The following is a 17,553-nucleotide window of genomic DNA, read 5'->3' as shown; positions in this document are numbered from 1 at the left end:
CCTTAAGCAATTCTGATGTTTACTGGTTTTGTAATGATGTAAAAATTTCTGGTGTTATAGAAATTGCAGCAGTTATCCCTAGTTTTGTAATGATGTAAAAAATTCTGATGTCAAAAATTCTGATCTTGAACCTTTTCTGATTAATACCAGTTTGTTGTAATGAGAACTTTGCTTTTATGGAATGTTATCTTTGCTTTTATGGAACGCTCGTCAACCTGTGGACGACAGCGAGCGGACGTTCGCTCAGAGACGGTCGACCAGTGTGTCCAGAATAGGTGGACGCTCGTCCAGAGTGGACGCACGCGCGGACGCTCGCACACCGAGAGGTGGACGCTCGTCCAGTGCGCATGCATCAAGAGGACGCACGAGAGAACGCTCGTCCTGTGGACGATCGTCCAGAAAAAACGCTCAGTGGACGCGCGTCCAGCGAAGACGCGCAGTGGACGCTCGTCCAGCGAGGACCCGCAGTGGACGCTCGTCCAGCGAGCTTAAGAGGGCGCTCGTAATTTAGCTAACAAATGAAACTGCTTATTCAATAGTATCTCAGCAATGTAACAATCAAATTGTGGTCTGATCAGGATAACAATGCTGTAATTTAGCATTTCAACAATGAAACTGCTTATTCTATAAATTGAAACTGCTTATTCTATAAATATGATTTAGCATTATAACAATTGTGTAATTTAGCAGTAATTTTGTACACAGTATATGGACTGAATTTATAACAACTCTTCCATTTCATTCATTTCATTAATTTCATTACAACAGACCAAACCTACAACAAAGTTACAAGGAATCATCATTTCGTCATCAACATTGAAACTAAAACTATCTGTATTACACATAAAACAGACACCAACAACATCACCACCTTCATCAACTTTTCAACAATGAAAACTGATTTTTGTAAATTCAGTATCATTTTCCTAGTACTATCCATGTCTTTACTCTTCACTACTGTTTCTTTCTTTCCTTCACTGTTGAACAAACTTCCCCTTTCGTCACCACCAATATCATTGCACCATTCGAAGAAGTTGCAACCACTTTCTTCACCACCATTCTGTAAAGACAACATTCAACTTCATTAGGGAGTACCACCTTCTTCTCACAAACAGTACCAGAACTTAATTAGGTTGAGTTGAATCTAACATACCTTATACTTGGAGCATCCCCAAAATTGCTTGCCCCGATTCTTCGTAGTTTTGGCAGTTCTCACCACACAACTTTGACCACAGTAGCAGATCGGTGAAGGCGTACCATTTTCCTTCCGCCTGGCACTGCAACTCGATGAATACCAAGAGTGCTCCTTCGACATTCTCTTCGAACAACCACAAGCACTACACCCAGCTGCGTCGCAAAACTACAACTTCGACCTCCTATCACACACTTTTAATTTAGGGATTTCACCTTCAAATAAAACCACGAGCTACCTGACCCCAAAATACAACCACGAGCTACCCTAATTTTTCTAATTTCCCCAATTTCGCAGATTTCCCCAACTTTGAAGACACCAGCTACCTGACCCCAAAATTGGAAATGGTTTGAAGACACCAAGTATGGCTGAGTAATTTCTCACGCAAAAGCGGTGCTCCCCAAATGCCAGCACACCTCCAACGAACCCTAACTTCGCAGATTTCCCCAATTTCTCAGACAGAAGCTACCCAAAATACGAAACATTACTTGATATGTTTAATGATTATTCTAATTATATTTTTTTTATTAATATATTTAACATTAGTTAATAATTTCTGAAAATGATATAAATCCACGAAGGATGCCACCTGGATGCTCAGCTTCCACTTCAAAACAAAGTTAACGTACGTTAACTACATTTAACGGAAATCCTATTATTGAATCAAATTTCCCAAATTAGGTACCCAATTGATCACTTTAAAAATTGGAGGACCCAACTGAAACGAACCCACAAATATAGGGACCTACGAACCTATTAAACCAATAAAAAATAGTAAAGTAAAATAAAACTCAAATTGAACATACCTTGGTAGGAGTGTAGCCATGGTTGCGAACCAGAAACTCCATCAACTCACTCCCTGCAAAGCAGTTCCTTGCAATCTTCATTTTCAACACCTGAATTGGAAACCTCAGTGATGGAAGACCATCAAGGAATCACATTGGACCTCTTACTAGAGCCATGACAAGGAAGATTCAAGAAGAAGAAGGATCACCTAACACTTTATTTCTATGGAAGGTTACTTATGAAAATCCTTCTTCTCTTGTCTAAACTAGTATGTTTTGTAGGATACAATAAAAGCAAGAGACATGGTCAACTAATCAAATTTGGGAAAAACACTTCAAGGGATCAGCACAAGGGCCGCTCCAGCGCCCTCAACCAGGGGGGGCTCCAGCTCAGATGCACCAAATGGACTTCCTGGCTCACGTGCGCTCCAGCCCCCTCAAACAGGGGGGCTCTAGCCCCAGCGGAGCAGCCTGAAGCACGTTTTGGCAGCACTATCCATGTGACCCAGCATGCTTCCCGTGACCAGCTGACTTGGCCTTCAAACTCGTTTTGTATTTTGAATTTTGGAGGGAATTTAGCTCAGAATTGAGGCCCTTCTTCACCTATAAATAAGAGGGCCTTCCCTTTGTATTTTCTCACTTTTGAGCTTAGTGAAATGCTGCAGAAATTAATTTACAACCCTATTGCTCTTGAGTCACTCTTGATTTTCTACTTCTTCACCATTCCTCTAGCTTCCTTCCTCTGTAGGAAGGCCTTCTAAGCTGTGAGGCCTCAACCACACTCTTCACTTCACCTTTAAACACTTCAAACACTTCATTATTTTCCATTTTCCGCTGCACCTATTTCCATGCCTGTTCTACTCTGGTTTGGAACTCCTCCTTGCATGAATCCAGCTGGAAGTAGCTTCCATCACTCAGCCTCAAAACCTTAACTACCTTCAAAGTCTCCTCGGCTGCTTCTTCCTTCACTACTTCCTTCGCCGTTTCATCGAACCCGTACATTGGAGTCGTCGACCCCTCTCATTCTGCGTCTTTCAATTGTCTCTCCAACTCCTTGTTGTCGTCCTTCCGTAGTGCGTTGAGCTCCACCAGCCTTCCTATCACCTTTTCATCAAAGAAGATCTTCGGCACCGTGGTGCTCCCCGTTCTCTCCCTCAATTCCTTATCCCTTTCCGTGAACACGTCCACATTTATTTCCACGAACCTCAGCGGGCTCTCTGAAGAACCTTCGCATTACGCTGCACTCTCAGCAGTTTGAGCGCGAGAAGAAGTTGATGCAGCGCTGTGAGAACGGTGTATTCTTTTTTACCGTGAAAAAGATTTTCAGTCCAGAGAGGTTGAAAAACTCTGTCACGCCTTCAAGCTTGGTGGAGCACAATAACGCAGCCTGTAACTGAATCCAGGTCTACACCACGCTCACCCAATAACTTGGAACCGAATACAACCTTCTAAGAACCGAATACACCACCCAGCATTCCTATAACTTTGCAGCGTAACCGAATACGCACTCCCGTAACCGAATACACTGCATTCGTTATTTTTGTTCTGAGAAATGGAATCGGATACAACTTTTGGAACCGAATACTGAACTTCATCTTCAACCTTTGCTTCTCCATCTTCAATGGCTCTTCCTGCTTCAAGCTTTCCTTGCCCATCTTCAACCCATCTTCAGCCACAGTACATTCGTGATGTACGAAGCAATGTCTCAGATTAACGTACATTATTATATATTAACTCTACCTGGAATCGATTATCACATGTAAGAATCGAATATCTTATTTTTCTCTGCTGCCTCTGCTGGTATTATCAAATCTACTAAGGGTAAACATGACATTTGCTTTACAATCACCGTAAATTATCTCATATATGCGAGTGATACTAAAATCACTTATCCCGCAAATTCACTCAATTCCATCGTCGCAAATCGGTGAAAGCGAACACAACGTCACACTCAATTCCGTCTTCGGTAATCGCTGTCTGCAGTAAAATCGGTAGAAGCGAACACACGCTAAATCTTTTAATATTAAAATATCACAGTTTTCTATTTTAAATAAAATTATCGATATTGTTAAATCATTTTATAAGATATCACAATTAAATATTAAAGATAAAAATAAATAATTTTTTTAAATTATCTATCAAACTAAAAATATTTTGATAATTTTAAACAAGTTAGACAATAAAACCAATATGAAAAAAATAATATAACGGATATATTATCGTCCAATTTAAAAAATCATCTATATATTTATGTAATGTAAAGTTTTTTTTTATCAAAATCAAACGAGTTTAAACAATATATAACTACATTAAAAAATTGTATTTTCTTTTTGTAAGAGAATCAATCCTCTTGTTAAATTATTTAGAGGCCGAAAGACACAGGCCATTGATATTAATTTTTTATTAATAAAAAAAGGGTTAAATATGTTTTTAGTCCCTAAACTATTGGCCGTTTCTGGTTTTCGTCCCTCTTCCAAAGTAAGGTACAATTTGGTCCTCATTCTTTATAAAAACGTTCGTTTTAGTCCTCAAAATTTTGTACCTTACTTTGGAAGAGGGACGAAAACCAGAAACGGTCAATAGTTTAGGGACTAAAAATATATTTAACCCATAAAAAAATGGTAATCTCTCCTTTTTTTTTTTTTTCTTTTCAAACGTCTCTTGAACTTTTGTTTTCGAATTTGTTTGTCTTAAATTTTAATTAACTTAGCTTAACCAATAACCACTAACAGAGCCCAATAAAAAAATGGGTTAAATTAAACTCAAATCGAAACAAAGAAGCAAAACAAGGAAGGGTTTTCAGTAGAGTAGAGCCTAACGGCGTGCGTAAAGCAAAGACGAGACTGAACGCAAAGGCGAGCGTGTAGGAAACCTATAAAATTTCGAGCGCGTGGCTTTCGAATCCAATCTGCGTTACCAATGGCCTTCAACAACGCACTCAGATCCGCCGCAAAACTCATCGCTTCTTCTGAATCTTCCATCTCCACCTCAGGTCAAATCCTCCCTTTCGATAATATTTTTCTGATTTGTAATTTGCAAATCTTAATGCAATTCGTTTTTGCTTTTACGATGAGGTTCTTTATGGTTGTTATATGATGAATTCGGTTAAGGATGCCGAGGATTCTGTGACGATGAGGTGTTTTTTTTTATTGTTAGGGTTTTTATTTCATAATAGAAAAGAAATGGTTGATTTGCAGGTCACGATGTGTTGAAGATTGGGGTTTTTTTTAATTTTTTCATAAATTTAATAAGTTTTATAGGAAACTGTGAGTGGTGACATACATACTTTGGGGATGAACGCAATCAGTGAGAGGAGAAAGTGTAGGGCTGGATTGATGTGCAATTCGCGCTGTGTTCGTTTATATTGATTGTGGAGTTTGAGGGGAGAGGTGTTGGCAGTGACCTTAGTTGATGGATGTTTTCTAGTTGAATGTTGAAAACTGGACCAAGAGGCAGTGCAGGTTTGCGACTATCACTTTTCTGGCTGTGTTCCTTGAGATTAGAGGAGGTTTAGCTTGGTGAATTTCAAGTGGAGAATGATTGGGGTTGATCACGTTAAATGGCGAAATAGTAATGCTTCAAACAAGGGAGCTGGATAGAGATGAGACCATGTAAACCTAGAACCAAAGGACTTCTTGTATCTGATAATGTGTCCTTTTGTACTGCTTGGAAAGGGTGATGTTTGTTGAGGTAGAAGGAGTTTTGGTTTCTGTTGCATGTTTGCTGTTTTTTCTTTGTTTAGTTGTTCTTCTGCATGTGGGAGGTATGGCTGCATAGTGCATACTTCTACCCTACATAGACCCCTCTAATGTTGAGCTCCATGCAATAGATTGTCGTCCCTCTCCTCTTTTGGCTGCAAAATGTATACTGTTGGATGAATTCAGATATGAGTTTAATTTATAGTTACAAATTCAATTGGTTGTTGATAGTATGGAAGTGTTGCTTTTTGAAAGAAATGTTATTAAATGAAGGGAGACAATTAAATCTTGTCTGTAGGATTTCTTTGCAGGAAAGACTGTTGGGAATGCTTAAGCTTTTCTTTTTCTTGTTAATTGCTGTAAAATCAAATTTTCAACTTTTCTGTACGTACCTGAGGCTTTTGTATAAATGTTTTGTCCTGTTAAACTCACATTTATAATCAGGTTTTAAGTTCCAAATCCACTATTGTATTTATTGGGCATTTAGTTTATTGAACGTTTGAGAGTTCGTAAGAGAAGGAATATAAAACAAATGGAAGGGAAGAAGAGAGAAGAAAAGGGGATGGAGTATTTAAGAGTAACTTTCCTTTCCTTTGTTAAATTATTTGTGATTGATTACGTACGAACTTTCGAGTCAATGCATAACGCAGAAGTCTTGGTTAAAATTAAATGATGATTCTTCAATTACTTCCTCTTATCTCCAAAAACTCCCAAACAAAGGCCTTCTCTATCCAGATCTACCCTTAAAATATATGTTGGATGTTTAGCGCCCACTGTTTCTTGTTCCAGTTGCTACCTGAATATTTGTTATATTTATTAGGTTGCCATTTGAATTTTCTATACTGTTTTCTTTTTTAACATGATCGAAAATTGCTGTATATTTAAGCTTGTCGATCCACTTACTGTGATAAGTGTGTAGAAAGTTGCATATAAACACCCTTTTAGATCCTTGGAAATTAGTTATTTAACAATCCTTAACATTTACTGATATCCTTACACACACAATTGCATATCAATACCCATTTAGATTCTTGGAAAGTCACTGTTTTCATCAGAGATCCGCGTTCTTACTGGAAAATAATATGTTGACAGTGAGCAGAGGTTTTCATTCAACTCCCATGAAGAGGATGGGGGGTGGACATGGCCATGATGAGCCCTATTATATTCATGCAAAACACATGTACAACTTGGACAGGATGAAGCACCGGGGGTTGAAAATGTCTCTTGCTGTATTCTCTGCTTTCAGCATTGGTGTTGCAGTTCCTGTGTATGCTGTCATTTTCCAGCAAAAGAAGACAGCTTCTGCCTAACTCATCTTTCGCTTCATTTGCAACAATAAGGTGGATTTGGGGATCCTAGACTAGACTATTGGTTTTGGTGTTTATTATTGTTTTCAGCTTTGTTTATGTTCAACCACTATGTGGATTTTCCTGGTATATCTGATAATAATCAATTTCTATGCACATCTGTTTCATGTGATTCATTAATTATTGTTTGATAATTTGGTTAGTTGCATGCTTGCAATCAGTTCTCATCTGTATCTTTGCATATGGTATGGTAAGAAGGCCCAAAAAGCAGTAAAACCGAAGTGTTGTATTTATTTTGTTTTTATTTCGATTTTGAAGTAAATTGCACAGCACATTTTTTTTAGGTGTTCAAGAAAATGATAATTGCAGAGGAATTGTTTGCTAAATCCTTTCGGGGTATATTTGAGTATTTTTGGAGAAAAAAGCAAAGTGAAGGTAAAGTTTACATTTTTAATAATTGTTTCCAAAATTTGACAATTTCTTAAAATAAAAGGACTAGATAATATATTAATATAATTTCAACATTTCAATCTTTTGATTACTTTTGTTATTAATATTGTATGAGTTGCTAAACATTAAAATAAAATATTTCTATGCACTTCTAATTTAAATATTACTTTCAAATTTATATCCTTATACCAATTTTTTTATAGAAGGAAATGGAGGGAAACCATATTTTTTCAATATTACTTCTTTTGATTGGGAAACTTGATTAAGGGGGAAGAAATGATAGGGTTGTCTCGCATTTTTGTTTACTCAAATGTTGGGGAATTTTGAAGAAATAAAATGTAGATGGGAAATCTAATTTGTTCGATATAACCAACTTGTCTTTCCCTTCTTTAAAATAAAAAAAAAAAAATAATAAAAAAATAAAAATAAAAATAAAAATAAAAAATAAAAATTGGCAGCATATATTATCTATGCTTTTCCTCTAGTAAATCAAATAAGATAGACTTTTCCCTGTTGTTCTCTGTTAGAACGTTATCACTTTTTAGCTACACCCACTGTAAGAGAGAAACAGAAACAAAAGAAAAGAAATTTATTATAAGAAAGAAAGGTAAAGAGTGAAGTGAATTAAGTTTAAAAAAAAGTGTGAAAAAACTGGCTACAGTTCTACAGAGGGTTGGTTCGCTTGTAATTTGAAAAAGTTCCCTCGTTATTTTATTGTATCAACCCCATAATTAAAAAGAAGAAGAAAAGAATGTAATGGTTGCATGTTTTAGATTAAACTTTTAGAAAGTATTTTATAAATCTTCCAAATTATATGATTCGAAAAACAAAAATATAGTCCTGATAGTATAATCTGTAAGTGTAAGGTTGAGAAAAGTACACCAAAGTAAATTCTGAGAGTTTATCTCAATTTTTTCTATTCCATAATCCGAAAATAAACTCTTTTCTGAGACAAATATGGATTTGAATAGTGTATATCATCAAAGCGACTTGCAGTGAATATTTTGATAAGGATGTCAAATATTGTCGAAGGAGTGGATAATCTTTGCAGAGTCAGTAACAAAAGAGGTCTGGAAAAATTTGTAACAATGATGCACTTTTTCCCGATACTTGAATTTGATGTTATAAATCTAGAACACAATTTTCCTTTTTGAATCCAGAATCAATAATGTTAGAGAGCCTCATTCAAAGTAATATTAAAAGGTAGAAATACCATTGTATTATGGCCGAGATATTCACCTGAGACTATCTTAAGCCTTCGTGATACCATTTCGATTCATATTTACCCATGATCATCTTGGACAGTCACAAATACCCACGATAACCGAGATATATCCACATCAATTATCGGTCAACAACATGATAAGTCAACTTTAGAAACACATCGCAACTTGATTAATCAATGGTTGGTAGCAAAGGTTATTGATTGGTCCAAAAATTAACTTTTTCGATTAGCAAGGTCAAAACATACTTAGATAATATTGAGTCATGATTGGACCTACATTAATTAAAGGCTCCCTTAGAAACATATAAATACAAAAGTAAGATAAAGAGATAGGTGATTGCATTTATTAAACATTTAAGACTTGATTATTATAACTGATCGGTAACCTAATGTCAACACCCGATTTCGTCTGGATGACTAGATAACAAGATAATAATGTTTTTATTATTATTTTATTTTGTTTGATCTTATTATATTTATTTTTATTTTTATATTATTTTTACTTTATTACCTTAATTCTATTTCATGTATTATTATTATTATTATTTTCTATTATTTTTATTATATTTCATTATTATTACATTAGTTTATTTCGTTTCTTATTTTATGTTAATTATACGTTATTTTATTTTATTTCGTATTTTATTTTAATTCTTTTTATTTTACGTATTTTATTTCTTTTTCATTTTGTTCCACTTTACTTTATTATTTTAATTCTACTTTTTATCATATTATACTATATAATTATTTTATTTCATTTTATGTTATTATTCTGATTTTATTTAATATTAGTTTATTTTATTGTATTTTATTTAATCTCTTTTAAGAAAAAATAAAATAAAAAAAAACAAAAAAGTGATCACCTGCATTTAACGTTCATCTCTGTTTTCAATGCTATCAACTTTTTTCTTTTTTATTTTTATTTTTTTTTATTTATTATTTTTATTTTTATTTTTTTGGTCTTAAATCTTTGCGCATCTATCATTTTTTGGTGAAAATTTTTGGCTCAGACCTTTGCTGCAGCAAGAAGCAATAGCTTTAGCCAGTTGCAGTAAGAAGAAAGGCTAGCAATAGGGTGGCATGAAGCAGTGGAGTGTCGGGAGGCTGAAGTTCTCACACAAGAAAAAAGACAAAAAAAGAATGATCCTGGGAGCAAGATTCCCTGAGTCCGGTACTCACCCTGCAGAGACTATTCATGTGAGAACCATCAAGAACCACGGGGCACAGACAAAAAGGGATTCGGAGTTTGTCTTCATATCTCCGTCTTCCCAGAGAAGCTGAAAAAAAACCCCTAGCCATTCGTTGAAGGAATTCATCTTGCATTCCAATAACCATTGCCAAGAGAAGCATATATGTGAACTTCTGATGAACCCACTTTCTCCTCCATTACATCCATCATTCACCTCTCACCCTCTTCTTTATTTCCTCATCACGCACATCACAGGAACCCACTACTCCCTCAACCCACACCATTAACTGCAAAAACAAAATCCTCCTCCATTCACTCGTTGGATATCACCATCAACTAAAGTTCACTCTCATGCCCATTCTCCCTGGAAAAAGGATTACAAGGACTTACGAGAGAAAAACGCAAACATAGAAGGTAAGTTCTCCTTCGCTTCATCTCTCGCAAAAGTTATGAATGTTAGATGATTACAATCTACTCTTAATTGGGTTTCTGCTTCCGTTTTGACTTGATAACGCCTGGCTTTGTCTGCTCGTATTGAACTTGCAATTATATTGAGTATACATGATTTGTTTCTGCACATTGTTTGTTATTCCTTCATCCCAACAAACAGAAACCCAAATTTGCTTCAGCTGATTCCTCCATTCTCTGTCAACGCCCACGACCAGCCCCTATCATCATCCCTTTTCTTCTTCATTTTCAAGTCCAACACTGACCTTCTCCCCTACTCCAACTCCCACTCGCCATCACAGGCACACACACAAACTTTCTATTTCTCCATTCACTCAATAGAACCTCACATTACCCACCTGCATTCAGTAGGAACCATCAAAAACCACCAAAAACAGAGACCGTCATACTCGCACTAGCCATCACGATTCATCCTCCATTTTTGCCAACGTATTCTTCAAACCACAGGCGAACCTTGATTCCATCTTCACCTAATTGCAACCTTCATCCAACAGAATCACAAATAATTCAACAGTAAAAAAAAACATGAACAGTGAGAAGCGCGGTGAGTTTGGTTGTTTTCGGTAACGCTTCAGTCACGTCGGAGGAGAGGGGAGAGCTTGGCGCGACTCGCGGTGGCTGGTTCGGTGACACGCAGTGGCACGGCGGAGCTGGCGACGGGTTGACGGTGTCGGCGAGAGCAGAAAGGAAGAGAAGAGGTGGTCGGATGTAGCTTTGGTGATGCTTGGAGTCACTGAAGACGCCATGGCTCGTGGCGGCCGACCTCGATGGAGGCAGTGGCGGTGACGTTGCAGGGTGAAAGGCGAGGGTCTCGACGGTGGGCGAAGGAGCTTGGCGCGGCAAACGGTGGGGTCTGTGGCGGCGACCAGCGAACTGGTGGCGTCCTGGCTTTGCGGCTGGCGACGACCAGTTTGATGGAGGCAATGGCGCGTGTGCGTGAACAGGCGGAGGTCCACTTTTAGCTGCCTCGTTTGGAAGAGAGACTCTAGGTCTCTGTTTGGATTCTGAGCTGCCTGTTTGAATGGAGTAAAGAGTGGGAGACCCCTAATGCCCCTGAGTGAGGGAAAGAGCCCAAACCCTTGGGCCCAGGTTCTCGGGTCAGATCCATTTTTTTGAAACAAAAAACGAGAAAAACACTATCTTCCCTTCGTACGCACCCATCTCTCGTTTGCAATCCCACTTCCCATTCACACCCCCATTTCGTTCGGGCTTAAGCCCACTCTATTTTTACAAACAAAAATAAAAAGGAATTGGACCTGGACACACATTTCAGGAGGCACCCCCCATATTCATCTTTACACCTTGGCAGATACAAAGTTGGAAAAAAAAAGATTTTGACCCAAACTAAAGAGCCTCAATTTCACTCCACACCTCTGGTTTTTATCTCTGCACCCCCATTCTTATGGGATGTTCTCTTGCTTTTATTTTATTTCTTTTATTTTTGTTCTGCTTTTATTTTATTTTATTTTATGCATTTATTATTTGTTTGACTGTTAGGATTTTATTATATGCAACCCCTTGTATGATAGCTCACATCCCTTTGTTTTATTTATATCTATTAGACTTGTTTGTTTCGTTTTCCATAAAAATTACAAAAAAAATATATTAAAATTATAAATATTTTAAATTAACAAAAAAATATATTTTAAAGGTTAAGCACATGTGTGATCGCACGCATCGTCCTTCTGCTAAAAACCTTTTCTGTTTCTTTTATAAAAATAAAAAAAATATTTTAAAGGTTAAGTACATGTGTGATCGCTCGCATCGTCCTTGTGCTAAAAACCTTTTCTCTTTCTTTTATAAAAAATACAAAAATATATTTTTAAGGTCAAGCACATGTGTGATCGCTCGCATCGTCCTTGTGTTAGAAACCTTTTCTCTTTCTTTTATAAAAATACAAAAATATATTTTAAAGGTCAAGCACATGTGTGATCGCTCGCATCGTCCTTGTGCTAAAAACCTTTTCCCTTTCTTAAATAAAAAAATACCAAAAATATGTTTTAAAGGTTAAGCACGTGTGTGATCGCTCGCATCGTCCTCGTGCTAAAAACCTCTCTCTGTCTTTTATAAAAATATCAAAAAAATATAAAAATCTTCAAAAACTAAAAACAACACTTTCAAGCAAACAGACAATATTTCTACCCAGAACTACGTGTTCCTTGATTCTTCATCAAAAATGGAGATACGTAGGAGCAAGGTTAGCCCTTGTCAGGTTCACTTCCCAAAAATCCAAAATCATTTCAAAACAAATTTTCAAACAATTTCCAAACAAATTTCTCAAACAGATTCAAAAGAACTACGTAACCCTGATTTCTCATTCTGAATGAGAATACGTAGGAGCAAGGTCAATCCTTGTCGGGCCCAAAAAACTAAAAAATATATTTTGTTTCTTTAGAATTTTATTTTAGGGGATAGTTAAACATTTTGGAAACCACATCACATTCGCGTATTTAGTTAAGGGTACTGCCTTCGGGCAGGCGCTGTAGGGTGTTAATACCTTCCCTACGCGTAACCGACTCCCGAACCCATAATCTGGTTTTCGTGGACCGTGTCTTATCATTTTATGGTTTTTCTGTAGTTTTCCAGAATAAACTATGGTGGCGACTCCAAATCTCTTTTCAAAACCCGTTTCTTTTTTGGATCGTCGTCCCGTCGCGATTTCGGTTGCGACACCTAAGACTAACTTGAGTGTTAGAGTGTCTTTAATAGGTACCCACCACTTGGACTTGAACTGTGCAAGGAGAAGAACGACATGTTGGAAGAAAGTAAAAGAGTTAAATGGAGATTAAAGACTAGGTTAAATTGTGAAAGTGTATATCTCGGCCCTACATAGTGAAACATTTTGGCACCCACCGTGTTGGGAGGAAGAGTTTTGTACCAGGCTAATGTCTCCCCTTTGAGTGACATAAATTATGCTCAAGAACAAACTTACATTAAAATATAGAGTTTAAGACAATTAATGGGTCAGGTTCCATCCCTATATACAAGTTCCACTAGATCTCTTATTTCAAGTTTAGGTTTCACAAGATTCTTCCCAAAACCCTATGAACCACAAATCGAACTAAGAACGTCCTTATTCAAGCAAACATTAAGCATATAAACAAGAAACTAGCATTCAGAGGAAGAGACATATATATAATGAAAGCATTTACAAGGTACACAAAATTTCAATGACTATAAAATATCCCTAACAAGATGGATTTCTCTTCATTTCCATGGAGAACCTCAAGCTTACAAAATGGAAGATGAAAGAAGAAGGAAACACAAAGAGGAAGAAGAGATTGTTCCCATAAGCCCTAAGTAGCCTTCATGAGTTCTTGCAATGAAGTCGCACCTCCAAACCACCAAACACCCAACTTCCTTCGAGTTTTAAGAAGATATAGGGCTTTACTTGTCACATTGGCATACACGCTGCTCAATGCATGTCTTCATAAGCACCATAATTGCTCTTTGGAAAGTGCTCGTTTAGTTGGGTCCTCGATGGTGCGTTCTTTGAAATGAGCTCGCCCAATGGAAATGAGGTGGCGTCTAGCGCATCTAAACTTCCAAACTCCCTTTTTTATGTTCTTCTTGCTTCTTTGGGTTGTCAAGCTCTCTAATTTGATATAAGGTATTCTTGTCACCAAAATAGAATAAAAAAGAGGGAATTAGAGATATAAATTAATAAGTGTTGCCCAAAATAGAGGTATTTACAAAAGTAAGATAAAATTGGGGGTTTAAGCAAACTATAAGCTATAAAAGAACTGATTTTTTCAATAAAATGAGGCTCAAATAATGATAAGAATTAACATTATCACCATTCACCCTCAAAGCCACATCCATATATTCATCTTCACCTTTCCCGTTCATCATCTTCATCAATTTTCCTTCTCAAAGCATCGAGAACAGATAAGCATAAAGCTTTATCTACCTCTTTATTTCCACTATCTTTGCCCTACAAGCTTCATCTTTGCTTCACACTCTATGAGAAACTTGCTGACAAACACAATGAATGTTAAAGGTGGAGATGAGGGAGCACACTTTGAATGATAACTGCACCAATATTTTTGATGACCCTATGACATTTAAAACTTTTGTAATAGATAAGAAATTGGCTTCCAAAAGGCTTAAGGAGGTGTTGACTTCATGTTTTCAATGGAGAGCCAATGAAGAACTTGATTAGTATGAAGCATGAAGGAGAGCTGTGAAGGTCGGTTATAAAAGGAATAACTTCAAGATAAACTTCATTGTATAGAGAAAACCTAAAAGGAACTTAATGAGAAATTATAACAAGTTATGATAGATAATCAAAGGCTTCAATATGAAATCATTTGCAAGGAAGGATCTTTTGAAGATATCAATTAGTGGTTTCAAGATGTAATCATTTCCAAGGAAAGTAGGGTTGATAATGCGGGTCGACCCGACTAGTTTAGGCCCACCACACAATTGGCCTGAAAAATGTGAGCTGGGTTGCCTCATCCCAATTTTAGAAAGCAAGCTGAAAATTTTGACCTACCTCGTATAACTATTGGTTCGTGGGCCAACAGGCCGACCCACTTTTTTTCTTCGGTCTTTTCCACCATCCTCATATGATCTTATTACTCCAATATCTTCTCCCTACACATCTTCCTTATTCCATAATGCACCCACCATTAACAACAACCTTTATCAAATGTTAAATCGTGTTTCCATAACTCCTCCCCTTCATTTTGGCATGTACGCTCTCTACACAACATTGACCCTTTCTTCATTTCTCTTTTGCCTTCAAATTCTCTCATTTTCAGCACCAAGCTCTCCATTGTCTTCTTTACCAAGCCTTGGTTTCATTGCCTTCAAGAGAGCTAATGAATTATCCCGTTCAATCAAAGACAAAACTTAATGCTCATATAGTAGTTCTACCACTACTTTTTCATGCAAAAATCTTCCTCATAGCCGAATTGCGTGTATGATATCCAATAGAAAACAAATTCAGAAAATTACACAATCATCATAAGCAATTAAACACAATTTTATAAACTTCATAAACAATGTAAGTCATTGCAAGGAATTATTTGCTTCAAAATCTTCATTTGGTTTCAATAGTCCCTTGGAATACCCCAATCAACCCTAATCACCCTTGGAATAAACCCAAATCGAGAAAGAACTAAATAAATAAAAAGGGGATGAGGGTGAAGCTGAAGCTCGTTTGCATTAGAAACAATGGTCTTACTGGAAATGGGAGTGAGCTTTAGTGGCGGTGGTTGAAGCGAGATCCAATAACAATACTAGAGAAGTTGAAGATGAATCCAAGTAGGGTGTGCGCGTAGTAGTTCGAACCCGAGGTAAGTCACAATAAGGAGGTGCTTAAGGCAACTACTGTGAAGAAGGAATGACAAGTGACAAAAGGAGATAATAATGGCTACGGTGAACATCAATGGTGGTTGAAGTTTGTCGGAGATGGAAATATGACAATGGCAAGGTTTGTGACCAAGGATGGCTAGTAGAGGTGGCATATGACGAAACCTGGAAGTTTCACCTATGACCTATGAAACAAGAAAAAATAACTCGTAATGCATAATAACAACATTGACGTGTGAGGGAAGAAAAAAAAAAGAAAAAACAATAGGGTTTCATGTTGTCGTTGAGACTATATTAGATTTACTATACCCGGTTAGATCAATTATTACCTTAACCAATCTAATAGGTCAACCAAATTTTTTTATTAACTAATATAATATATACATATTAGATCAATTTTCGCTACAACTGATCTAATATACTTCCTATAATTTTAAAAATGTCACAATGTTTTTAATTAAATCGGTTCCGCTACAACCGATCTGATATCTTGTTTCAATATCTTATTTTTCACTAGTGGCTTCATGAGGTGCTCACTTTGTCCTTTCAATTGAGAATCGATGAAGAACTTGTTAGCATGGAGCATGAAACGAAGCTATGAAGGTCAAGTTAGAAAAAAAAAATTCAAGATAAACTTCATTATATAAAGAGATCTCACACAGACCTTAATGAGTAATTAGAACAAGTTATGATAGATAATCAAAGGCTTCAACATGAAATCATTTGTAAGGAAGGATCCTTTAATGATATCAATCAATGGTTTCATAATGAAATCATTTGCAAGAAAAGTAGGATAGCAATGAGAGTCAGTTCGACCCATTTAGACTCGCCTTACAAAATGCACATCAAGTTGTCTTGCCTCACTTTAAGAATGTTGGCTAAAAAATATAACTCGTCATGCCTAACTATTGGACTGCAGGCCTAATCACTTTTTTCTTCTCCACTATTCTTTCTCCCCGCTCCACCATCCTCACACGACTTTTTTTAAACCAATTTGTTCTTCCTATACATCTTCCTTATTCCATAATACACCCACAATTTTCAAAAACCTTTATCACATGTTAAATCATGTTTTCGTAACTCTTCCCCTTGATTTTTGGCATGTACGCTCTACACAACATTGATCCTCTTATCCTTTGTCTTTCACCTTCAAATTCTATCGTTTTTGGCACCAAGCTCTCCATCGTCTTCTCTATCGATCCTTGGTTTGATTACCCTGAGAAAGATGTCATTGACACTAACGTCCATCCCCAATTTGCCCTTGATCGTCACCACTCAAAAATTCCTATTCGTTGTCACTAATATTATGTGGTAGTACCTTTATAAGGGATAACCCACCCAGTGCTCGTTATCGTCGTTAACGATCCTTTGGCGTTAACCACCACCTTTATCATTGATGAACATTAGATTTGGTGCATCTTGGTGTGAAAAAATCAACCTTCCTAATTAAGAAGGTTGAAACAATGACCTCTATAAAGCTGAGGAAGGCAATAATACGTGTTTTTAATGTCACACTGTGAGAACTATAACCAGGTGTGTTGAAGTTGCTTGATGATTCACATTTACAAGGAGGTAAAAATGAGTTAGCAGACTGTTCTGTCCCGCCTTGCTCTACGCTACGGGTTATGCGGGTCGGACTTCAACATATTAGCGGGTTCAAAATATCAACCCGCTTTGTGTTTTTTCTAGTGAGTTTGTGGGCCGGTCTACTTGGACTGTCGCGCTTTATCACCCCCAAAAGTATATACAACCATTACTAAAAAAAATTTGTCTAAGAGATTCTGCTATTAATATATATTGATGAACTTATGGTGTTTTTAGAATAACAAACATTATCATCTTTAGATTTTCCATTGGTTTAATGTCTCAATAGGTCCCTATTTTTGTTCAGAATTTGAAATAGGTCCCTTTATTTTTTGGCGT

The 17,553-nt window shown here is 36.8% G+C and overlaps 1 protein-coding gene across 1 annotated transcript; it reads left to right on the top strand.

Moving 5' to 3' along the window:
- The first annotated feature begins 4,751 nt into the window (after window positions 1–4,751).
- On the top strand, window positions 4,752–7,184 carry LOC124842773 (TonB-dependent heme receptor A). Its single transcript, XM_047319334.2, has 2 exons — window positions 4,752–4,969; window positions 6,768–7,184. Exons 1-2 carry the CDS (start codon window positions 4,897–4,899, stop codon window positions 6,983–6,985), a joined length of 291 nt encoding a protein of 96 aa, XP_047175290.1. The 5' UTR covers window positions 4,752–4,896; the 3' UTR covers window positions 6,986–7,184.
- The last annotated feature ends 10,369 nt before the right edge of the window (window positions 7,185–17,553 follow it).

The sequence above is a fragment of the Vigna umbellata genome, chromosome 8 (assembly GCF_029865625.1).
Source record: "Vigna umbellata cultivar VRB3 chromosome 8, Vumbellata_1.0, whole genome shotgun sequence".
NCBI lineage: Eukaryota > Viridiplantae > Streptophyta > Magnoliopsida > Fabales > Fabaceae > Vigna > Vigna umbellata.
The sequence above is the reverse complement of the archived record's forward strand: the minus strand, read 5'-3'. Positions and strand labels throughout refer to the sequence as shown.